The sequence below is a fragment of the Natator depressus genome, chromosome 13 (genome assembly GCF_965152275.1).
Source record: "Natator depressus isolate rNatDep1 chromosome 13, rNatDep2.hap1, whole genome shotgun sequence".
Classification (NCBI taxonomy): Eukaryota; Metazoa; Chordata; order Testudines; family Cheloniidae; genus Natator; species Natator depressus.
This window is the reverse complement of record NC_134246.1, coordinates 4,033,342-4,059,352: the sequence shown is the minus strand read 5'-3', so window position 1 is coordinate 4,059,352 and position 26,011 is coordinate 4,033,342. Positions and strand designations below refer to the sequence as shown.

Sequence of the window (26,011 nt, the reverse complement as noted above, 5' to 3'; positions counted from 1 at the left end):
GCCATGCGGTGGTGGGGGGCCCTATTCACATTAAGCTGTTCGCGTTTGGCTGGCAGAGATCTTCCCTGATACTAGTCACGCGGTGGGTGGAGGGGTGATCATCCCAGAGAACTGGGGCGGGGGGGGGGGTATTTGGGTTTGTGCTGCACGTTAACCCGAAAACCACAGCCCCTCCTTTTAAATGGCTAACCCAAAGGGTGCTTGGTATGGGAAAGGAGGGCGCTGCTGTTTGAAACCATTCACCGTGAAAGAGTCTACCCATTGTTCTCTAAAATGTGTCTTTTTAAATACTACTCTCCCTTTTTTCCTCCTGCAGCTGCAAATGTTTCAACACTCCCCCTATCATCTCTGTCCCAGAGGCTAGCGCAGATAAGGTGGCAAAAAAACCCACACTCGCGATAAAATGTTCTCTGAGCTCATGCAGTCCTACTGCACTGAAAGAGCTCAGCAGAATGCGTGGAGGCAGACAATTGCAGAGTCCAGGAAAGCAGAAAATGACTGCGAGGAGAGGTGGTGGGAGCAAGATGATAGGAGGCAGGAGGCAATGCTAAGGCTACTGGAGGATCAAACTGATATGCTCCGGCGTACGGTTGAGCTGCAGGAAAGGCAGCATGAGCACAGACCACCGCTGCATCCGCTGTGTAACCGCCCGCCCTCCTCCCCAAGTTCCATAGCCTCCTCACCCAGACACCCAAGAATGCAGGGGGGGCCCCTCCAGGCACCCAACCACTCCACCCCAGAGGACTGCCCAAGCAACAGAAGGCTGGCATTCAATAAGTTTTGAAGTGCAGTGTGGCCTTGTCCTTCCCTCCTCCCCTACCCCACGCGGTGCTTCCCTCTGCCTCCACCCCTCCCAGGCTACCTTGGCAGTTATCCCCCTATTTGTGTGACGAATTAATAAAGAATGCATGAATTTGAAACAACAACAACTTTATTGTCTCTGCAGGCGGTGATCGAAAGGGGGAGGGCGGTTGGCTTACAGGGAAGTAGAGTGAACCAAGGGGGCAGGTTTTCATCAAGGAGAAACAAACAGAACTGTCACACTGTAGCCCGGCCAGTCATGAAACTGGTTTTCAAAGCTTTGCTGATGCGCAGCGCGCCCTGCTGTGCTCTTCTAATGGCCCTGGTATCTGGCTGCACGTAATCAGCGGCCAGGTGATTTGCCTAAACCTCCCACCCTGCTATAAACGTTTCCCCCTTACTCTCACAGATATCAGGGAGTACACAGCAAGCAGTAATAACAATGGGAATATTTTGGTTTCACTGAGGTCTAACCGAGTCAGTTAACTGCACCAGCGCGCTTTTAAATGTCCAAATGCACATACTACCACCATTCTGCACTTGTTCAGCCTATAGTTGAACAGCTCCTGACTACTGTCCAGGCTGCCTGTGTATGGCTTCATGAGCCATGGAATTAAGGGGTAGGCTGAGTCCCCAAGGATAACTACAGGCATTTCAACATCCCCAAAGGTTATTTTCTGGTCTGGAAAGTAAGTCCCTTCCTGCAGCTGTTCAAACAGACCAGAGTTCCTGAAGATGCGAGTGTCATGCACCTTTCCCGGCCATCCCACGTTGATTTTGGTGAAACGTCCCTTGTGATCCACCAGTGCTTGCAGCACCATTGAAAAGTACCCCTTTCGGTTTATGTACTGGCTGCCAGGGTGGTCCGGTCTCAAGATAGAGATATGCGTTCCGTTTATTGCCCCACCACAGTTAGGGAACCCCATTGCAGCAAACCCATCCACTATGACCTGCACATTTCCCAGAGTCACTACCTTTGATAGCAGCCGCTCAGTGATTGCGTTGGCTACTTGGATCACAGCAGCCCCCACAGTAGATTTGCCCACTCCAAATTGATTCCCGACTGACTGGTAGCTGTCTGGCATTGCAAACTTCCAGAGGGCTATCGTCACTCATTTGTGAGGGCTGCTCTCATCTTGGTATTCTTGCGCTTCAGGGCAGGGGAAAGCAAGTCACAAAGTTCCATGAAAGTGCCCTTACTCATGCGAAAGTTTCGCAGCCACTAGGAATCATCCCAGACCTGCAACACTCTGCGGTCCCACCAGTCTGTGCTTGTTTCCCGGGCCCAGAATCAGCGTTCCACTACATGAGCCTGCCCCATTGCCACCAGGATGTCCAAATTGCCAGGGCCCGTGCTTTGAGAGAAATCTGTGTCCATGTCCTCATCAATCTCATCCCGTGCTGCCATCGCCTCCTCGCCTGGTTTTGCAGGTTCTAGTTCTGAACATACTGCAGGATAACGCGCGAGGTGTTTACTATGCTCATAACTGCTACGGTGATCTGAGCGGGCTGCATGCTTGCCGTGGTATGGCGTCTGCAGGAGAGCAGAGTTGCAGCGGAAGCGGTGGCTGACGACCTGCGAGGTGGATTCAGGAGAGCAGAGTGGCAGCGGAAGCAGGAGCCCATGACAGCTAACATGGAGAAATTTGCTATTGAGACAAGAGCAGGAGAGCAGAGTGGCAGCAGAAGCGGTGGTTTGATGACGATGGTTAGCAGTCCTACTGCACTGTCTGCTGAAAGCAGTATGGCGTCTGCACGGAAAAAAGGCGCGAAGCGATTGTCTGCTGTTGCTTTCACGGAGGGAGGGGCAACTGACGACATGTACCCAAAACCACCCGCGACAATGTTTTTGCCCCATTAAGCATTGGGAGCTTAACCCAGAATTCCAATGGGCAGCGGAGACTGCGGGAACTGTGGGATAGCTACCCACAGTGCAACGCTCCAAAAATCGACGCTAGCCACGGTACTGTGGACACACGCCGCTGACTTAATGCGCTTAGTGGGGACACACACAATCGACTATATAAAATCGCTTCCTAAAAAATCGATTTCTATAAATTTGACCTAATTTCATAGTGTATAGACATATCCTTAGTGTTCAGTGCACCTCGTCAAGAGAATGGAGCATGAGGGAAGGCAGAAAGGAGAAGGGAAGACCTGTATTTCAAGAGCACTTATAGCTCTCTTGGTTTTAACCCAACAGCATGCAGTTCTGTAGTCACTGCTGCAAACATATCTTTGGAGAAGTATTTAAGCATAAAAAGGAGAACTTATTAAATGAGACAGACAACACAAATGACCAACCTCTGTGAAGGTTCCTTTATTCCTTGGTTCCACAAACATCGGCTTCACTTCTTCTATTCTTTTAGCAAAGTCATGCTCCTATTAAACAGAGAGCAAATAAGTCAGAAGTACATATGGGAAAGGAAGCCACAGGTGGTGGTAACTACATGCTCCCCATCACCTATTCCTTTCTTGCCAGCCAGAGTTGGAGGCAGGGGCATGCAGCTTCCAATGGTAAGGAAATGAGCTGGGTCCAGGCAGCAGTTCCAACATGGGCAGTTTTGACAGAATGGCCAGGATACTTTCTCCATGCTTTGTGCATCTTTTCAGAAGCCATGCCAGCAGTGAGGTCACCTCCTTCCTTCCAACTTGCAGACCCTTGGCGCCCAACATCTGCCTCCTGGATACTCCTCCTGTAATCTGCACTGAAAATCTGTTTCCCTGCTCCTCACCACTGCCCCACACTGGTACCTTAGAAGGGGAGCAACCGTTACCTAGGCAAATGTCCTACCACGGCTTCTGCTGGGAAACACAACTCACATTAGAAAAATGTCCCTGACTTCAGCCAGAAACAAAGACAGGGGATGTGAGCAACAGCAACCAAGGAAAGATACAAACTACAACAAATTTATTATAATTAAAAATAAAATAATAATCCAACTGGGAGTTTAGTATCAAGGATTTAACTATTTACTATCAACTTTTTTTAAAACAAGCCAGTTAGGAAGTATTACCACCCTTTGGTATGTCTGTCTCAGAAAACCGCCAAATGGATTAGAATCCAACCAAAACTCAGCTTCTCGTCATCCAGGAGTCACCTCCATATTAAGGATACCAACAATGAACAAGAGGAAAGTGAGTCAGTGATTTAGTCTAGGAAAAGTACTGCAGAAAGCTAAGGGAATAGGGTGACCAGACAGCAAGTGTGAAAAATCGGGACAGGAGGTGGGGAGTGACATAGGAGCCTATATAAGAAAAAGACCCAAATAACCAGACTGTCCCCATAAAATTTGGACATCTGGTCACCCTATAATGGAAACTAAAGAAGTTGTAGCTCTCCCCTCCTAAGCCTCAGCATGCCTCAAGTGGTCCCTTCTGAAGAAAAGCTGTTTAGCTTTTGGCTCATTTATCAAGAGGACGATGGTCCAAAACTTTCCTCCAGCCTGTATAATGCTTATTTAAGCAAATGGTGAGATTTTCCTTAATGCCCCAATATTCGTTTAACTCTGTTTCCACTAAAGTCACTGGTAATGAGGAGCTAATTGAGATGATATGCATGCTTTAGAAACTTCACCTTAATCAATTAAGCAAATAAAGAGTGTACTTGACACAAGACAAGCCTGAGGACTGTGTAGAGCAGCAGCATCTGCTCTCAGGAAAGGGCTTATAAGGAGATGCGGATCTGCTGCCACTCCAGTTCCTTCTCAACTACAAAGGCTGGAAGACTCCACAGCAGAGGAGAAGGAAGATAGTAGGTGGAGTACCCATAATGACAAAACAACTCGAAGACTTCAAGTTACTTTACAGGTAAATAACCTCTCCTTCTTCGACTCACAAGCAGTATCTTAACATGGAGGCAGGTGCTGAGGCGGCAAATCCAAGGCAGTTTGGGGGACCGAGTCACCAAAGGTAACATCAGCCATGGATGCAGATATCATAGCATAATGTCTGGTGACTGTGTGAACCAGGACCAGGTTGCAGCCCTGCAGATTTATGTTACAGGGACATCCTTCAGAAGGACTCCAGAAGTGTTCTGAGACCTGCTGGAGCGGGTTGTCACTCTGTGAAGGGAATGTATCCCAGCAGCTTCATAGCAGGTCAAGATACAACCTGAAACCCGCTTCAACAGTCTGAGTGGAATCTGGCTGTCCCTTCCTCCTTTCAACATAGAAGTCAAAGAGTCTGGCAGAGGCCCTAAAAGTCTTGGTCCTCTCGAGGCAGAGGTGAGGGCCCTCCTGATAGCTAGTGTGAGGAGACTAACTTCCTCTTTGGAGATCTGAGGCTTCAGAAAAAATACCAATAAACAAATCTCTTAGTTGATATGAAATTCTAACAAGACTTTAGGGAAGAATAGAGGATGGGGGCACAGTGTCATTCTGTCACAGTAGAAGGCAGCGTATGGTGGGTCTGCCATGAGCACCCCAAGTTCTCCCATTCTTCTGGCTGAGGTGACAGCTATCAGAAAGGAAATTTCAAGGGAGAAGTGGAAGAGAGGACAGGTAGTCATGGGCTCAAATGTGGGGGGGAGGCGCTACCTCAAGGCATTGAGAATCAGATTATGGTCCCATGGAGGAGATGGGCTCTGGACAGGGGGAAATAATTTATAAACTTGTAAGGTATCTGGTCATGGTTGGATGGGCAAAGACTAAAACCTCTTCTATAGGTAAAAGGAAGGCTGTAACAGCAGCCAGGTGTATTCTAACTGAGCTCATGGACTTAAAGACACAAGGTCTGAGAATCAGGTCATCTAGGATCCTTAAGAATGGAGCTTCTGAGGCTTTCAAAGAGTGATGAGAATACCAGGAATGGAAGCTTTTCCACTTCTGAGGTAAGTGTTATGAATAGTAGGTTCTGAACATTGGCCAAGCAGTTTAACTCCATGCCTGGGAACAATCAAGAAGCCAAGCCTGCAAGTTCAGAGATGAAAGGTTGAGAAGGTACCAGAGCTGTGAGACAGAAGAGCCTCCCTGGGAAGGCAGAGAGGCATTACCAAGGAGAGATGAAGTAGAGCTGAGTACCTCACCTGTCTAGGCCACGAGGGCACTATCTCCAAGTGGCATGGAAGCAACAAGAACAGTCATCTCATTTAAGGTCAAACAAGTAAGTTCATCATATAATTTAGTGTCTTATTTTGAATATTTTTTCAGAAAAAAAATGATTGTTCAAGGAAGTGCAAACATCATACTACATATACACATACTGAGTCCAATTCAGATTTGGGAGCCCGGACCCACAGTTATAAACATTCTGTTCATATGATACATAAAAAACATTAATGTTGTCAAGCACTCAGAAGTTAGGAAATCCCAGAATTAAGGTTGCCATGCAGCCTGTCTTTTGTCCCCTCTGCATTCAAATCAGGCAGTTTTCTCCTCCATGCTTCCTGAGCCCAGTGGTGGAGTCATGGAGAGCACTGGATAGTCTCCCTGCTCTCTGTTCACGTTCCCAGACCCACACCCAGCATGTCCCACAGCAGTCCAGAGAGCTGAAATTGTAGGGAGATTTCTGCGTGGTCTCTGGCTAGAGCAGTGGTTTTCAAACTGCGGGTCGCGACCCAGTACTGGGTCGTGGAATGTAAGGCACTGGGTTGTGGCAGCTCTGGTCCACACCACTGACCGGGCCATTAAAAGTCCCATTGGTGGTGCTACCTGGCTAAGGCAGGCTAGTTCCTACCTGTTCTGACACTGCGATGCGCCCCGAAAGCAGCTAGCAGCAGGTCTGGCTCCTAGGCGGGGAGGCCACGGGACTCCACATGCTGCCCCCGCTCCGAGCACCAGCTCTGCACTCCCATTGGCCGGAAGCCAGGCAATGGGAGCTGGGGGGGGGGGGGAGGGGCTGTTGGTGCCTGTGGGCAAGAGCCATGCAGAGCTGCTTGCATGCCTACGCCTAGCAGTCAGACCTGCTGCTGGCCGTTTCCAGGGTGCAGCGTAGTCCGCGGTGCCAGGACAGGCAGGAAGCCTGCCTTAGCACCCCCGCTGACTGGGAGCCGCCCGAGGTAAGCCCACACCCCAACCCCCTACCCCAGCCCCGAGCTCCCCCCCCAAAACCCAGAGCCCCCTCCTGCATCCTACACCCCTCATCCCCGGCCCCACCCCAGAGCCTGCACCTCCAGCCCAGAGCCCTGACCCCCTCCTATACCCCAACCCTTTGCCCCAGCCCACAGCCCCCTCCCACACCCTGAACCACTCATTCCCGGCCCCACCCCACAGCCCTCACTCCCACACCCCAACCCTCTGCCCCAGCCCTGAGCCCCTACCACACCCCAAACCCCTCATCCCCAGCTCTGTTGGGTCACAGGCATTAACAATTTTCTTCAACTGGGTCGCCAGAAAAAAAGTTTGAAAACCACTGGGCTAGAGCATGGCTAGTATGAACAGAATCTTTGGGAATTCAGCTGCTAAAATCTAAGTCTCTACTGAGCATGCACAAACTGAGATTTTGCAAAGGCTAATAACTTGGCCAAATTTGTGTGGATTTTCACAGAGACACCAAAAGTAAATCCCTGAAGCAAAGGCCACCCCAAATTTCAAGTCCCTCCTCCAAAGCATGGGGGCAAGAGAACATTTCAAAGAAAAAGTTCACCAGAATTTTTTAACATGGGCAAAACAAAATATTCAACCTGAGGCAGACATCTGTCATGAAAAATTTCAGCCCAAATGGTTAAAGTTTGGCAAAGTTACTGCAACTGAAAATAGGGTCTTATAAAACTTTAACAACAGGTGGTGCTACCAGTTCCACCTCAAATATACATTAATTTGTAGAAACATGTGCCTAATTAACCGAGCTTCTTTTATCTCTTGCTCTGCTTGTTCCCCAGGTCCCTCATTGTTCAGCATTTGTTGGGTTATAACTTTAAGCTTTTTTAGAGCTAGGGCTTATTTGTCTAGAGAGTGCTGTCCACAACCTTATGTCACAATATAGACAACAAATGTAAATGAACACAGAGATGCATAGAACAGGTATTTGGGCAAGTCAGTGCTAGACCGCAGTGCTGGGAACTCCAATATAAGCACCCGTGTGCGAAAATTTGGTCCAAAGTATGTAACTACAATTCATACACAAAGAAAGAACCAACATACTCTCCAATAGTCCAGGCTTTTCTCCATGACCGGATACGAAGGGAAGAACACCAGCAGCCCATGTGGTATAATTCGCACAAGATTACCTGCAACAAGGAAGATGGTGCAGAATAACTCACCACTCAGAACACTTCCACTCCGAGGCATTGGTAGGGCATTAGCCAACTTTTCTCAGGGCACATAACTGGTCTTCCTACAACTCCCCTTCAGCTTCTTGATGGAAAGGGTGGGAGAGAGAAGCGAGTGCCGGAAGAGGAGTATATCATCACCACTATTCTAGCCTGGTTAGCATTCCACTGAACAATACTGACACAACATAGCCACATGCTACATTTGATGGAAGAGATGGAAAATACCTAATAAGTTGCCCTGTCCGTCTCCATGCCAGGGTTGAATTGTTTCCTGTGGGAGGTTTTCTGGTGTTTTGTCCACTTTCCTTGGAAGTCTTCTATAATTTTATACTATACATCTCACTGACAAGAAGTTCTTCTGATATGTAACCAAAATGTTCTCAATTTCATCCCATTTTGCCTACTTAGACACCTTCATTCCACCATAAATATTTCCTTTTCCCCTCAAGTTTATCTCCTTCAAAAAATTTCTAGACTAAGAGATATTTAAAGGGGGAATATGTTAAGTCATCCTACACAATTCTTTCTTCATAAGTCAATTTCCCCTGCTCTCTTATGATTGTAAGACTTGTACCAAGAGAGGCTTGATGAAATGGTGTCTCTGCATATGCTGCCCAATTCTGCACTGGCCTTCTTTGATACTATATAGCATAGCAAACTGATGCTTAATTTACTGTCCACTATCAACTTCTCTCCTTTTCCAATTTGTATCTCATCCTATTTTTTAACCATGTTTCCAGCGCCAGCTTTTCAGACCAGTAGATAAGCAGTTGTGTGCAAAATTGGTGTCCTAAATTGCAAGTGGTAACTAGAGGCAATTACCTGGCTTTCATATGGGATTATAGTAATTGCACGTGCAAATATTTGTATGTTGAAATCACGTAATTGCACACTTAAATGCACCTAGTTGGTTACTTGGTACAAACAAACATCTGATTTGTGCATGCAATCTGACCCTTAATCTCTTCTTGTGTTATCTGTCCTCACGAGCATTTAAAACACCCACAAATTTAATCCTCAAACAAAAAACTTGATTAAACACATAAGGTTGCTTACAGGGAATAGCCACTGAACCAAACCCTTAAAAGCAAGGTGATATCCAGTTAAATTATCCTTCTTTAACAAACCATTAACCCCTATCATCTCATCACCACTTCACTGACAGACTCTGCTCCTCTGCAAACGTTACAGATGCTCCAAATGTACAAAACCATAGTATCCACCCCACCCCCACACTACATTCCTTATAATTGCATTAAGACCAAAATCCTTAACTCTTATGTTAATATGTGTGTTAGACATTCACCCGTTGCTGAAGTGCAAGATGTATTTATTGTCCCATGAGGAAGTAACAGATTAGAGTTAAGGTTCTGTGTTATACTATATCCTATGGACAAACAATTCCAATTTTATTTATGTTGTCAGATCTTGTTTTATTGCTCCAGTGCCACCTTATACCTACTTTACCATTGTGAACCTTGCTTTGTCTAAGTACTGCACAATTATGCTGTGAAAGATGGGCTCAGAAAGTTGATAAACTGACTTACAGTGTATATATACACACCTTGTAATTAGAAATTGGAATGATCTTCTAAAATAATAAGCTAATGACGTCAGGAAAGCACAAGAAATTCCTTAGTCAATCCAGATGTAAACCACCTCCTTTCTGGGTTCCAAACTTGCTTAAGCTTGTTTAGCAGTCATTTCCCCCACTCATTTATAAATAACCCAGAGCAGAAACTTGCTTCCTGAATCTGGTTATAACTTCACTTACCTATTGTTTTCCCCAGAGAAGATAGACATTCCACAGAAAACCTACAAAGACGACAATATCCATCAGCATCACCATCACAATTCCCTTTTATTAACTCACTCTTGTTTGGAATAATGACTGCACCGCTAAACCCGCATCCTCTCTCCCTCTCCTGTGTCTTCACTCCCCTCCTGATGGACAAACCTCAAAGTAATAGGCAATTCAAGCATTACCTCTAGCAATCATGATGTCCAAGTTTTCTTCACTTATTTCCTCCCACCTTGCTTTGCAGGATGACCCCACAGTCCTCTAGGAAGAAAGACCGAAGAGGCTCTACACCTCCAGATGCTTCCATAACACTATGATCTGCCAGTATGGGTCACTACTAGTGCAATACATTTCTTATTGCTCCACAAGAGCCAAGCACCTACATAGAAACAGAGGAAGATCCCGGATGACTGGAAAAAGGCTAATGTAGTCCCCATCTTTAAAAAGGGAAAGAGGAGGATCCTGGGAACTACAGGCCAGTCAGCCTCACCTCAGTCCCTGGAAAAATCATGGAGCAGGTCCTCAAGGAATCAATTCTGAAGCACTTAGAGGAGAGGAAAGTGATCAGGAACAGTCAGCATGGATTCACCAAGGGCAAGTCATGCCTGACTAATCTAATTGCCTTCTATGACGAGATAACTGGCTCTGTGGATGAGGGGAAAGCAGTGGACGTGTTGTTCCTTGACTTTAGCAAAGCTTTTGACGTGGTCTCCCACAGTATTCTTGCCAGTAAGTTAAAGAAGTATGGGCTGGATGAATGGACGATAAGGTGGATAGAAAGCTGGCTAGATTGTCGGGCTCAACGGGTAGTGATCAATGGCTCCATGTTTAGTTGGCAGCCGGTATCAAGCGGAGTGCCCCAAGGGTCGGTCCTCAGGGCGGTTTTGTTCAATATCTTCATTAATGATCTGGAGGATGGTGTGGATTGCACTCTCAGCAAGTTTGCAGGTGACACTAAACTGGGAAGAGAGGTAGGTACGTTGGAGCGTAGGGATAGGATACAGAGGGACCTAGATAAATTAGAGGATTGGGCCAAAAGAAATCTGATGAGGTTCACAAGGACAAGTGCAGAGTCCTGCACTGAGGATGGAAGAATCCCATGCACTGCTGCAGACTAGGGACCGAATGGCTCGGCAGCAGTTCTGCAGAAAAGGACCTAGGGGTTACAGTGGACGAGAAGCTGGATATGAGTCAACAGTGTGCCCTTGTTGCCAAGAAGGCCAATGGCATTTTGGGATGTATAAGTAGGGGCATTGCCAGCAGATTGAGGGACGTGATCGTTCCACTCTATTCCACATTGGTGAGGCCTCATCTGGAGTACTGTGTCCAGTTTTGGGCCCCACACTACAAGACGGATGTGGAAAAATTGGAAAGCGTCCAGCGGAGGGCAACAAAAACGATTAGGGGACTGGAACACATGAGTTATGAGGAGAGGCTGAGGGAACTGGGATTGTTTAGTCTGCAGAAGAGAAGAATGAGGGGGGATTTGACAGCTGCTTTCAACTACCTGAAAGGGGGTTCCAAAGAGGATGGATCTAGACTGTTCTCAGTGATAGGAGATGACAGAACGAGGACTAACGGTCTCAAGTTGCAGTGGGGGAGATTTAGGTTTGATATTAGGAAAAACTTTTTCACTAGGAGGGTGGTGAAACACTGGAATGCGTTACCTAGGGAAGTGGTGGAATCTCCTTCCTTAGAAGTTTTTAAGGTCAGGCTTGACAAAGCCCTGGCTGGGATGATTTAGTTGGGGATTGGTCCTGCTTTGAGCAGGGGGGTTGGACTAGATGACCTCCTGAGGTCCCTTCCAGCCCTGATATTCTATGATTCTATGAAGATCCTCCTACAACTAGCTTTTGTACATTGCATGTCAGTAGCATCCAATGCCCCAAACTGGTAAGAATAGTCAAGATGGCAACAAGCAAGCAATCTCTATCAACAGCAAAATTAACAATTTTGAGATGTTGGGTTTTAGCAGTGAAGAAAATCTAGATCCTAACATATCAGCCTTCCATCAGTGGAAGTACACATTACCACACATAATAAAGTTAATTATTAACAGTAATAAATTCAGGAACAGAATCCTGTCAGAGAGAGCCTGTAGAAGCTGCCAACACTGTGATGATTAAAACAATGGATGATGAACTAGGTGTGGTGGTGCTGTGGGAAAAAAAGGAGATGGGTTTGGCTGCTGTATTACTAGTGACAACCAAATTAGTCACTGTCCCTAAGCACTTTTTCTTTGGCTCAGCACTGCTTGAACAGTAGCATTCTGTCTGTGCTGGTTTCTATGGAAATTCCCCACATTTGGTCCCTATTTTCATCTCCTTGTTTCCTTCTCTTTAGTTCCAGACAGTTTTGCATGCTCTGTTTTCTTATTACGCCTGTGAGGGGGAGTAAAAATGGTTACTCACTTCTCGTAACTGTTGTTCTTAGAGATATGTTGTTGACATCCATTCCAATCAGGTGTGTGCGTGCGCACGTGCACGTTGGCCGGAAGATTTTTCCCTTAGCAGCATTCCGGGCCATCCTGGGAGCCCCCTGGAGTCATGCCTTCATGACACTCAATACAGAGCCCTGCCGACCCGCCACCCCTTCTGTTCCTTCTTGCCAGCTACTCCAAGAGTGGAGTAGGAGGGTGGGTATTGGAATGGACACAAAGAACACATCTCGAAGAACAACAATTACAAGAAGCGAGTGCTTGTTCATGTCCATTCCAATCAGGTGACTCCCAAGCCAAGTTCAGGAGGTGGGGTTGGAACTGTCCAGTGATTGGAGTACTGCTCTTCCGAAGGCCACATAGTCTCTGGCCTGCTGGGTAATCGCATAATGCACAATGAAAGGGCGTACGGAGGACCACATTGCTGTTCTACAGATTTTCTGGGTGGGAACCTGAGCTAGGAACGCTGTAGATGAAGCCTGTGCCCTGGTAGAGTGAGCAGTGATCGGAGGTGCGGGAACATCTGCCAGGATGTAGCACTCATGGATACAGAACATAATCCATGATGAGATGCATTGGGATGAACTGGCTGACCTTTCATCCTGTCCGCCACTGCTATGAACAACTGGACTGACTTTCTAAACGGTTTTGTTCTCTCGATGTAAAAGGCCGGTGCCCTGCGGATATCCAGAGAGTGGACTCTCTGTTCCCTGCCGCTGGAATGAGGTTTAGGGTAGAAAACGAGGCGGAAGATGTCCTGGTTCATGTGGAACTGCGAGACAACCTTTGGGAGGAAAGCAGGGTGAGGCCTGAGCTGAACCTTGTCCTTACAGGACAAGGTGTAGGGTCTGATGTCAAGGCCCTGAGTTCAGACACCCTCCTGGCCGAGGTTATTGCTACCAGGAACGCGACCTTTTAACAGAGGTAGAGCACAGAGCAGGTTGCTAAAGGCTCAAAAGGGGGCCCCGATGAGCTTAGAAAGGACCAAGTTGAGGTCCCAGGCAGGAACCAGTTGACAGACGTGAGGGTATAACCTGTCGAGCCCCTTTAGGAATCAGCTGACCATGGGATTAGCAAATAGCGAGCAGCCCTGCACACCCGGGTGGAAGGCCGAAATGGCTGCTAAGTGCACCCGTATAGAAGACATCGAGAGACCCTCCTGCTTCAGATGGAGGAGGTAGTCCAGAATGTGCAGCACTGGAGCCAGCATTGAGGGTGAATGGGGCTGCACCAACCAGATTGAAAATCTCATCCACTTGGCAAGGTAAGTGGCTCTCATAGAGGGTTTCCTACTGCCAAGGAGGACCTGTCTAACCTGGTCTGAACAAGAAAGCTCCAACAGATTTAACCATGGAGCTTCCACGCCATAAGATGGAGTGACTGTAGGTTTGGGTGTTGGAGACATCCATGATCTTGTGTGAGAAGGTCCGGGGAAAGCAGCAAGGTAATCGGGGCTCCCACGGATATGTCTATTAGGGATGTATGCCAGTGCTGATGGGGCCAGGCCAGTGCTATCAGTAGGACATGACCTCGATCTCTGCGGATGTCGAGCAGCACCTTGTGAACGAGTTGGGGTACGGGCGGAAAGGCGTACAGGAGAGAATCTCCCCAATGGAGGAGGAACGCATACACGCTGGAGCCCATGCTGTGATTCTGGAAGGAGCAGAACTGCTGGCACTTCCTGTTGCGTCGCGTAGCAAAGAGGTCTAATGGAGAAACCCCACCTCTGGAAGATTGAGATTGCAACATCTGGGCGAAGGGACCACTCGTGGCTGTGGAAGGACCTGCTGAGGTGGTCCACCAGCTCGTTCTGAACCCCAGGGAGGTACGACGCCTGCAGGGGAATTGAATGTTCTACACAGAACTCCCACAACATGAGGGCTTCTTGGCACAGGGGAGAGGAGTGTGTACCCCCGTTTGTTGATATAGAACATTGCTGTCATATTGCCTGTCATGACTGATACACATTGCCTGGTTAGGTAAGGACAGAATGTCTGACATGCTAGGTGCACCGCTCTCAGTTCTCTGACATTGATGTTGACACGCAGATCTGCTTGCGACCAGAGGCTTTGAGTTCTGCAGTCTCCCAGATGAGCTCCCCAGCCCAGGTCTGATGAGTCCATCACCAGCGACAGAGACAGCTGTGGGGCAGCGAAGAGGACCCTTGAGTACACCTCCTGAGCGTCGAGCCATTACAGGAAGGAGTCGAGGACCGGGCAAGGCAGGGTCACAATCCTGTCCAAGCTGTCCCGGGCTGGGTGATACACTGACGAGAGCCATGACTGGAGAGGCTGAAGCCTGAGTCCGGCATGCTGCACCACATAGGTACAGGCTGCCATGTGCCTGAGAAGTTTCAGGCAGTTTCTCGCTGTAGTGATGGGGAACTGCATGATGGCTCAGATTATGTCGCTGAGGGCCTGAAACCTCGCCTGTGCCAGGTATGCCCTGACTTGGGTTGAGTCCAATACTCCCCCTATCAACTCTAGCCTCTGGACAGGAGACAGAGTCGATTTCGTTTCGTTTAGGAGTAGACCCAGGCTCTCAAAGCTGACTCTGATAAATGTGACCTGAGACTCCACTTGGGTCCTGGAGCGGCCTTTGATCAGCCAGTCATCGAGGTACGGGAACACCTGTACCTGGTGCCTCCGCAAGAACGTGGCAACAACTGCCATGCACTTGGTGAATACTTGAGGTACTGCTGACAGGCCGAACAGGAGGACAGTAAATTGGTAGGGTGTACCGTTGCCCACAAACATGAAATACTTCCTGTGGGGCTGAGTGACTGCGATGTGAAAGTATGTGTCCTTCAAGTCGAGGGCGGCATACCAATCTGCTGCATCTAGCAAGGGGATGATGGGAGTTTCTTCATGAACCTGCTGAATTTTCGCAGGTCCAGGATGGGCCTGAGGTCACCTTTGGCTTACGGTATTAGAAAATACCGGGAATAGAAGCCCTCACCCCTGTGCTCCAGAGGAAACCCCTCCACTGCCCCTAGCGATAGAAGCAACTGCACCTCCTGGATGAGTAGATATTCGTGAGAAGGGTCCCTGAAGAGGGACGGGGAAAGGGGGTGGAAGGGTGGCAGAGCACAGAATTGGATGGAGTATCCCCTCTCTACTGTGCAGAGCACCCAGACGTCCAAAGTGATATGGGACCATGCACAGTAGAAAGGGGAGAGTTGGGAAGAAAAGGTAAGGCAGGGTAGATCCAGTTTCTGATTTGGTGCGCCATCCTCGACCGCACCTTCAAAAGGCCAGTTTAGGGCCAGAGGGCGGCTTGGGCTGGCAAGAGCCCTGGCCTGAGGATAGGTGTTGCCTCCTCCTGCCACTCCTGTTCCACCTCCAAGAACCATCCTGTCGGTTCTGCTGACAGAATCTCGGAGGAGGTTGTGGTCTGAAGTGTCACTGCTGCGTGGTAGGAGTGTGCAGACCCAAGGACTTGAGGGTGGCTCATGAGTCTATCAGGCTGTGCAGCCTCTTGTCTGTCTTTTCAGATAGAAGTCTCACCCTCAAATGGGAGGTCCTGAATGATTTGCTGGACCTCATAAGGGAGCCCCGAGACTTAGAGCCAGGAACCCCTCCTCATGGCTACCCCAGTTGCCATGACCCTAGTGGCAGCATCTGCAGTGTCCAATGCAGCCTGGAGGGAAGCGCGGGAGACTAGCTTCCCCTCCTCCACCAAGGCCGAGAACTCGGTTCAGGAGTCCAACAGGGGAAACTCCGTAAATTTGGCTATCGCTGCACAGGTATTGTATGAGTACCTGCTGACAATGGCCTGTCGGTTCGAGATATGGAGCTGCAGACCCCCTGTAGAATAAACCTTTCTCCCAAAAAGGTCTAGACGCTTAGTCTCCCTGTTTTTTGGGGAGCCCTTGGAAGCCCTCTCTCTCATGCTGGTTAGCAGCATCCACAACAAGAGTCAGGGGGTGGGAGTATAAATGTTCGAACCCTCTGGAGGGCATGAAATAACACCTCTCATTGCGCTTGGCAGTGGGTGGCAAGGAAGCTGGGGTCTGCCACAGTGTCTTGGTGGTGTCCACAATGGTTTTAATAAGTGGAAGGGCAATACGTGAAGGTCTTGAGGGTGCAAGGATGTCCACTATGGAATCAGCCTCCTCAACTACCTCCTCGGCCTTAATGCCCAGACCCTGAGCGGCCCTGCACAGCAACTGCTGCAGCACCTTGTTGTCCTCAGGCACTGGGCTACGGCTGTACCCATCAATGCTTCATCCGGTGACGAAGAGGAGAAAGCTTTTACAATGAGCAGATGCTCCCTGCCATCCGCCCCAGGGAGTCCCGAGACTCTTGGGGCAATGTTGGTGCTAGTGGTGTGCCAGACTGTGCCAGAGCTGCAGACGCTGGACCAAGAATCATAGAATATCAGGGTTGGAAGGGACCTCAGGAGGTCATCTAGTCCAACCCCCTGCTCAAAGCAGGACCAAACCCCAATTAAATCATTCCAGCCAGGGCTTTGTCAAGCCTGACCTTAAAAACTTCTAAGGAAGGAGATTCTACCACCTCCCTAGGTAACGCATTCCAGTGTTTCACCACCCTCCTAGTAAAAAAGTTTTTCCTAATATCCAACCTAAACCTCCCCCACTGCAACTTGAGACCATTACTCCTTGTCCTGTCATCTCCTACCACTGAGAATAGTCTAGAACCATCCTCTTTGGAACCACCTCTCAGGTAGTTGAAAGCAGCTATCAAATCCCCCCTCATTCTTCTCTTCTGCAGACTAAACAATCCCAGTTCCCTCAGCCTCTCCTCATAACTCATGTGTTCCAGACCCCTAATCATTTTTGTTGCCCTTCGCTGGACTCTCTCCAATTTTTCCACGTCCTTCTTGTAGTGTGGGGCCCAAAACTGGACACAGTACTCCAGATGAGGCCTCACCAATTTGGAACAGAGTGGAACGATCACGTCCCTCAATCTGCTGGCAATGCCCCTACTTATACATCCCAAAATGCCATTGGCCTTCTTGGCAACAAGGGCACACTGTTGACTCATATCCAGCTTCTCATCCACTGTCACCCCTAGGTCCTTTTCTGCAGAACTGCTGCCTAGCCATTCGGTCCCTAGTCTGAAGCGGTGCATTGGATTCTTCCGTCCTAAGTGCAGGACCCTGCACTTATCCTTGTTGAACCTCATCAGATTTCTTTTGGCCCAATCCTCCAATTTGTCTAGGTCCCTCTGTATCCTATCCTTACCTGTCACCATATCTACCACTCCTCCTAGTTTAGTATCATCCGCAAATTTGCTGAGAGTGCAATACACACCATCCTCCAGATCATTTATGAAGATATTGAACAAAACCGGCCTCAGGATCGACCCTTGGGGCACTCCACTTGATACCGGCTGTCATCTAGACATGGAGCCATTGATCACTACCCGTTGAGCCCGACAATCTAGCCACCTTATAGTGCATTCATCCAGTCCATACTACTTTAACTTGCTGACAAGAATACTGTGGGAGACTGTGTCAAAAGCTTTGCTAAAGTCAAGAAACAATACATCCACTGCTTTCCCTTCATCCACAGAACAGTAATCTCATCATAGAAGGCGATTAGATTAGTCAGGCATGACCTTTCCTTGGTGAATCCATGCTGACTGTTCCTGATCACTTTCCTCTCGTGTAAGTGCTTCAGGATTGATTCTTTGAGGATCTGCTCCAAGATTTTTCCGGGGACTGAGGTGAGGCTGACTGGCCTGTAGTTCCCAGGATCCTCCTCCTTCCCTTTTTTAAAGATGGGCACTACATTAGCCTTTTTCCAGTAGTCCGGGACTTCCCCCGATCGCCATGAGTTTTCAAAGATAATGGCCAATGGCTCTGCAATCACAACCGCCAACTCCTTTAGCACTCTCGGATGCAACGCATCCGGCCCCATGGACTTGTGCATTTCCAGCTTTTCTAAATAGTCCCTAACCACTTCTTTCTCCACAGAGGGCTGGCCACCTACTCCCCATGCTGTGTTGCCCAGCGCAGCAGTCTGGGAGCTGACCTTGTTCGTGAAGACAGAGGCAAAAAAAGCATTGAGTACATTAGCTTTTTCCACATCCTCTGTCACTGGGTTGCCTCCCTCATTCAGTAAGGGGCCCACACTTTCCTTGGCTTTCTTCTTGTTGCCAACATACCTGAAGAAACCCTTCTTGTTACTCTTAACGTCTCTTGCTAGCTGCAGCTCCAGGTGCGATTTGGCCCTCCTGATTTCATTCCTACATGCCCGAGCAACATTTTTATACTCTTCCCTGGTCATCAGCACTGGGGCAGTCAGTGTCTGCGTCACAGCCGACGTCGACAACAGTGCCAGTGTGGAAGATGGGCGCAAGGACGCTGCCAAGGTTGGTGCTGCTGTCAGAGGCGTTGCACTTTGGGCACGCACCGAGGGCAGATGCGTAGCCGATGGCGGGACAATGGTGGCTGAGGCCACAGAAGAAGTTGCGGAGCGGTGACCTTGGGTTCCTCCCTGTACTTGGTGAAAGGCCCAGGGGGTCCAGAAGGGCCACTGAGGTGGGTTCTGCCACTGCGGAGGCCATGCCTGGGGCTCCCTCCAGTCTCTCACGGACCTCTGTCTGTGGCTCCTGCTTTTCCTGGAGCAATAGGAGTCGGACTCTGACTCCGAGGTCTCCGAGACTGAAGACCATGGGGGAGCCGAGCCTCAGTGCCTTAAGTGTCAAGAGCTTGGGGAGCAGGTAGGCTCTCTGTCTGAGTGAGCTGGCGGCGAGGGGCATGGAGAGGGGGAGCACCTCAAAATCATAGCCAGCTTCCCTCTTGACTGCATCGCGGGACGGGTCTGCCACTGCTGAAGGTTCTTTTCTCCTGGGGGGGGGGGGGGGGGGCGAGAACAGTGCCATAAGGTGCAGGGGGTCCCGAGCGGCTTAGTAAGCTTCTGGCATTGAAGGGAGCTATAGCTGCGACCGAGGGGGGGCCAGACTCAGCTGCCTCACTTGGGCAGGAGTCGACATGGCCTCAGCAGGGGATCCGGAGCTGTGGCCCATCTGGGGTCTCACATCTCTGGATTTAGCCGGAGGAGTGCAGCTGTCCGGCTTCTTTTTCTTCTGAGGCACCGGTGAGTGGGATCGCTGCCTGCTTTCAGCTGGGCCTCGTGAGGTGCCTGTTGGTGCTGAGCGTCTCGGGATGAGTCCTTTCTCGGTGCTGAGCTTGACGACGGTGCCAGGGCACTCCGCGTCAAGGACGAAGCGTTGGGAGCCAGGTCCCCTGAGCCTGGGTCGGAGTGGGGGCGTAGGGCTGCCTCCACGAGGATCACCTTAAGCTGCTGTTCCCTTTCTTTAAGAGTTCTAGGGCAGAACTCGTGGCAGATCTTACAGCGCCCTTTTGGTGGACCTCCCCTAAGAACCATGATGAATGTGGATCGCTCTTTGGCATGCACTTCGCACAGGCCACACAGTTTTTAAACCCTGGGGACCGTGACATAATATGGCTCCAGGTAGGTGTGCGGGGGAAATCTACTAAGAACTCTAATACTAAGACGAGACTAAGGTAACTATATACGAGTACAGAATGCGCTTGCTAAGCAAGGGCTAAGGAAAGTTCCAGCCAATGGTCACTGGCGGTAAGAAGGAACTGAAGGGGTGGCGGGTCGGCAGGGCTCTATATTGAGCGCCATGAAGGCATGACGCCAGGGGACACCCAGGCCGGCCTGACGGATGCTGCTAAGGGAAAAATCTTCCAGCCATTGTGCATGTGCACACACGTGATTGGAATGGACATGACCAAGCACTGAACGAACTATTTTTACAAGATCTACGAATTCTGATGCTATTACCCTTGAGAAATCGTGGTAATTACATTGTATGCTTCACTTACTCCACACAACACACTGTGGAAAGGAAAAAACTCAGTGGTATCTTACATCAAAATAAACTTAAATGGCAGGCCAACTAAGTTTCTTGGACTAGCAATACACTATCATAGGACCGTATATTGTCACCCATCATTGTAGTATCTGAGTGCCTTCCAGATAAAATCAACAGCAAACTTCATGGACTCTCTGGCACGTCTCCTTTTACATGGTAAAAACTCTTCGATGGGTAGTGGTTTTGGTTTACTGAGTATCACTAAAAAGGCTACATCTGCCCTGGTTAAACCCAAACAAAAGCAGTCTTAACCAGGGGAATGTATATATAAAGTTGAACTTAAAATGGATGAAAAATTATCAGGATATAACTGCTTTGAATATTTTTGAAAGGTAATTAAAATAGGAAAATATGTATGATGTGCAGAAAAACTTCTCCCTCACCCCAGAAACTTCAAAAGGAACTCTTTAAACAGAAACTCTTTAAACACCCATTCACAGAGGTGAATATAATGGTGCCAAAACAACTGTGCTACTCTGCTAGGTAAATAACTTTCTTGTAAAGAACTGATAAATACAAAAGCACTCAAAGCACGAAACTACTTCTTAAAGTTCTACAAACAGGTTTTTAAGCAAAAAATGACATTACAGAATAGAAACAGAACAAAAGGGGGAACCTTAATTTCAGGTCTTCACTTTTCTAGGCAACAGCACTTATGTTTCTTTTTTCCCCAGCATAGAAATTCTCTGCTTTTTTCCAGATTAGCTAAGCACAAACTGAAATGTAGAAGCAGCACAACATTTCTCTATAACCTCACCTTCTACTGCTTCCTGTTACTAATTAGAAACCTGTTGATCTAAGAAGTGAACTTTGCAGATGACTTTTTCCATAAGCACTCTCCTTTAAACAAAAATCTGATACACTGATACCCAAGACTTCACAGCAGTATTTAAATGAAAGAGCTGATTACCTTTTTTCATAGGTAGAGCTGAGCAGACCTCCATCTGGTCCCTTGGGAATTATCCCCACCCAGATCTGGTGTTTATCAATAACATGTGGATTTTCCAAGCAAACGGGGAAAGGGCTGAGGAAACAGGAGAGAGAGATGATCTCTAACATAAGACTGGCCATACTGGGTCAGACCAAAGGTCCATCTAGCCCATTATCCTGTCTTCCAACAGTGGCCAATGCCGGGTGCCCCAGAGGGAATGAACAGAACAGGTAATCATCAAGTGATCCATTCCCTGTCGCCCATTACCAGCTTCTGGCAAACAGAAGCTAGGGACACCATCCCTGCCCAGCGTGGCTAATAGTCATTGATAGACCTATCCTCTATGAATTTATCTAGTTCTTTTTTGAACCCTGTTATAGTCTTGGCCTTTACAACATCCTCTGGTAAAAAGAGTTCTACAGGTTGGCTGTGTGTTGTGTGAAAAAAAAACCAAAACTTCCTTGTGTTTGTTTTAAACCTGCTGCCTATTAATTTCATTTGGTGACCCCTAGTTCTTGTGTTATGAGAAGGAGTAAATAACACTTCCTTATTTACTTTCTCCTCACCAGGCATGATTTTATAAACCTCTATCATATCCCCCCTTAGTCGTCTCTTTTCCAAGCTGAAAAGTCCCAGTCTTATTACTCTCTCTTCATATGGAAGCCGTTCTATACCCCTATTAATTTTTGTTGCCTTTTTCTGAACCTTTTCCAATTCCAATATATCTTTTTTGAGATGGGGCAACCACATCTGCACGCAGTATATAAGATGTGGGTATACCACGGATTTATATAGAGGCAATATGATATTTTCTGTCTCATTATCTATCCCTTTCTTAATGATTCCCAACATTCTGTTCGCTTTTTTGACTGCTGCTGCACATTGAGTGGATGTTTTCAGAGAATTATCCACAATGACTCCAAGATCTCTTTCTTGAGTGGTAACAGCTAATTTAGACCCATCATTTTATATGTATAGTTGGGATTACGTTTTCCAACATGCATTACTTTGCATCCTCTTCATACCAGTTCTAAGCCATCACTTCATTTCCAACCCCAAGCATTCAAAAATCATGAGATAAGTCCTGTGAGATTGGTTTAGGGCTTGTCTACATTACCCGCTGGATCGACGGGCAGTGATCGATCCAGTAGGGGTCAATTTATCGTATCTAGTCTAGACACGATAAATTGACCGCCAAGTGCTCTCCCATCGACTCCGGTACTCCACCAGGGCTAGAGGCGCAGGCGGAGTTGACGAGAGAGCGTCAGCCGTCGATTTACCGCAGTGAAGACACCGTGGTTAAGTAGATCTAAGTACGTCGACTTCAGCTACGTGAATACTTAGATCGATCCCCACCACCCAGTATAGACCAGGCCTTACAAACAGTAAATAATGCCATCTAATGACTTTATTTGCACACAAAGAAATGAACTTACATCTGCATTTCCATGGTGAAGGAGGAGAGTGGGGAGAGGGTCCCACTAGTGAGAATGATTGTCCGGACTCCCTGACGGACCAGCTCATGCATGCTGTACCCGGGGCTGAAACACCAGTAGCTCAAGATCTTTCCTGTATCAAATAGAAAAAAAAACACTAAGAACTGAGATCTGTCTATACAGTGAAAACTATGTGTCTGACTTGCGCGTGGTGCAAACCAGAGTTTGAGGTTCTATAACTGGAGATGGGAACAAACAACAAAGCCAGAACCTAGAGCTAAGCTTTCATACCTGTTTAGGGATGTCTGGACCTGGGGTTTGTGCTTCAGCTTGTCTCTGAACTTAAGTCTGCCAATTCAAAGCAGGGTTGAAAGGTCAACACCCACCCAAATTTCCGTAGTTTCTAATTTCAACAAGAGACTGTTGTCATCTTCATCAAACACACAGTCTACTAAGGACGATTCTGCGAGCCAGAGAACCAAGGTTGATGGCATCACATCAGGCACCATGTATAGAGAAGTTCCCAGAACTGGCTCAATCCTATGAATCCACGGATCTCTGGGGCATCCCCACAGGCAGCATCAGGAAGAGCCAAGATGTGCACCCCTTCATACATTGATGGACGGTGTGAGAGCACAGTGTGCTCGAGTATTTTTATCCATCCTGGCAACATGATCGAACAGCATGCAAGATCACTTTTGAATATAATGACCACCACTTTTGAATATAAGGAGTGACTGAAGGAAGGCCTGAGACCGTTGAAAAGCCCAAATACATCACCCATTACACGTATCTTAAATTAGGCCCTCCTGGTCCAAAGACAGTAATTGCTACATCTGTAGGGGAGCTAACTGAAAACTTCCAACCCTGATCAAGCTGTGCTTCTCAAGTGAGTCACTCAGTACCCATCATTAGAGGGGGGAAACTTATTTTAAACCTATGTTTTATTCTCTGCACTCCTTCCCACACACAGCCCTTTGGGCAAACACACCCAGGAGATACTGAAATCCTTGGAGATTTATGTTGACTGTGAGCAAACCTCTTCACTATACACCAAAACTGGTGCATATTAGCATGGTGGAGGCACTCTCTAATTGGACCTGTATCGGGATAGGTCTGGGGGTCTGCCCACACAAGGTGAGCAGACACACTCACGCAAGGAGCACAGGTAATCCCAGGTGAGGAGGATGCTGAGGGTGAGAGAGGGAGGCTTAGAGAGAGGACACACCCCCTTTCAACTCTTAAGCCCATTCCTGAAACATCCTCTGTCTCCGAACATGCAGGGGGCTTTCAGAGTGTCAATTCCATGGATTCTGGAGGAGCCAGGATTGGACCACAACAGCTACAGCCTGTGGTTCCTCAACTAACTGTGACTTTTTGAGCATAAGGGTAGCCCAAAGCCAGAATTTAGCCCAAGGTGTTGAACTCTTTTTAGTGAGCTGAGCCAAGACAGATCCCCATAAAACCTGAGACAAAGAGACACTTTTCAGGCACCTGACAGTACTCCTACAGACTATCCTAACAGGAGCATTACAGCACTTATGTGAGGAAATATTTGCTTTTGGCTATTTTTGCCATCTGTAGGATTTGTATATGTTGTACGTCTACTAACTAGTTTGTCATGAGTAATTTTTTTGTTTTGAAGGAGAGGTAAAGAAAATATTTTGTCCCTGGTAAACCGTGGAAGATTTTCGTGACAATTTTGCAAGGCTGATGTATACAAAACACCCAAACAACGTAAAAAAAACAAAACAAAACCAAAACAAATGGCCCAGTTTGCTCTGCTTCCCCTCCCCCGACCCCTCACAATGAAGTTTGTTCAGGAGAATTCCCGTAATAGAAAACTACGATTACACAATATCCGAAGAAAACAAAACATGCAAGTTATAAGAGAACCATGATAACATTTAGAACTGACATCACTAAAGTCAACATTTATTTCATTGAAATACTTAGAAGAGGCAGTCCAAAAACATTAGCTGAAGTGCTATGACTACTGATATTCCTAAAAATAAGTTGTTTTTTGGCCTCAAGATGAATAGTTTTACCTAGAAAAAACAAACAGCCTCCAGTAGTTAAGTGCCAAAATTATGAAACCAGATACCGACAAACGAAACAAGAAACTCTTAATGCATGTCTACACTGGAAATGGAAGTGTAATTTCCATCTCAAGGAAAGATGTGTTAGCACTTATCAAGCCAGTGCACTAAAAATAGTGTAGCTGCTGTGCAGAGAGTGGGGGGACAGGCTAGCTACCCAGAGTACGTTTCCATCTGTGATCTTAGGTACGTATTTGTGCGGCTACCCTTCCCACGGCTCAGGCTACTGAGGCTGCACTTCTAGTTTTAGCTCACTAGTCCTAATCCAGCTAGTGCAGGTATGTTTCCTCAAGCTGGACATTACATTTTCCAATTTCAGCGCAGATGTATCCTTAGAGAGGCCTCCAGACAACCAAATAATTTCCTTCTAGCACGGTGTACCATCTTTTGTAGAAAACTTAAATACAGGGACTCTAACATAACTTCTGAACGTTAATGCTCTAACCAGAGATTGTCAAAAGGTCTGTTTTGTTTGCTCTGATTAACAGATATATATAATTTTTTTTTTAAAAGGGAGATTATATCCTCACTAAATCCAACTTGGAGCTGGTTTAGTGGCTTGGGGGAAAGACTTAAGTTTAGAGAGAAACTTGGCTTCTGAATTCTGTGTTTAGTTCTGCAGCAGGGTTATACTGGAGATGGTGCCAGCTACAAGATATAAGGAGCGGTAGTAACAACAACAGAAGAAAACCCTATTTAATCATGAAAGGCTCAAAATTTACAGTTAAGGCTGAAGCTCCACCATGACAGCACCCAGTTGTGCTTAAGTATGGAGGTCTCACAATAGGGTTACCTCATAGAGCATATTGATACTGTGATGCTGCTAACTGGCATGGCACCTCTAGTAAAATAAGCATGGGAGATTTAATTCCAAAGGGTAATTTTTCTGGCACATTGCAAGAGCCTGACGATAGGGGCTTAGAATGAGACAACCCATTACAGCGCTGCAGCCAGAACTGAAAGGTTTCTACCGAGATAACAACTCAGAACGTTTATAGGTACTTTACCCCTGCAATTAAAAACCTGCAGCTAGCCTGTGCCAGCTGACTTGGGCTCCAGCTCAGGGGCTGTTGGTAACTGCAGTGTAGACATTTGGGCTTGGGCTGGAGCCCAGACTCTAAGACCCTGTGAGGGTCCCAGAATTCGGGCTGCAGCCCAGTAACATCTACTGTGCAATTAAACAGTCCCTTAGCCCAATTCCATGTCAGCTGGCATGGGCCAGCTATGGGGTTTTAACTGGAGTGTAGACATATTCTATATAAACAATAACTTATTCTTAGAAATAGTTTTACATAGAAGGAGGCCAAGGTGTTGCCTTCTATTTGTTATATCAAAAATGTGTCCACTCAGTAAGCTTGCAAACCCAGTTCTCTGTGTTTGCGCCCATGCAGACGATGCCCCAGTAATGTGCTTCCATTG

The 26,011-nt window shown here is 47.5% G+C and overlaps 1 protein-coding gene across 6 annotated transcripts in view; it reads right to left on the bottom strand.

Moving 5' to 3' along the window:
* Positions 1-26,011, bottom strand: part of RTEL1 (regulator of telomere elongation helicase 1) — a 119,761-nt gene that overhangs the window by 58,535 nt on the left and 35,215 nt on the right. For all 6 annotated transcript variants that reach the window (XM_074970368.1, XM_074970370.1, XM_074970365.1 and 3 more), the window contains 5 exons: positions 22,494-22,626; positions 21,037-21,150; positions 9,789-9,829; positions 7,884-7,969; positions 3,106-3,183 (listed from right to left, as the gene is read on the bottom strand). In XM_074970368.1, coding sequence (XP_074826469.1) covers positions 3,106-3,183; positions 7,884-7,969; positions 9,789-9,829; positions 21,037-21,150; positions 22,494-22,626 — 452 coding nt within the window. The remainder of the gene's footprint in view (positions 1-3,105; positions 3,184-7,883; positions 7,970-9,788; positions 9,830-21,036; positions 21,151-22,493; positions 22,627-26,011) is intronic.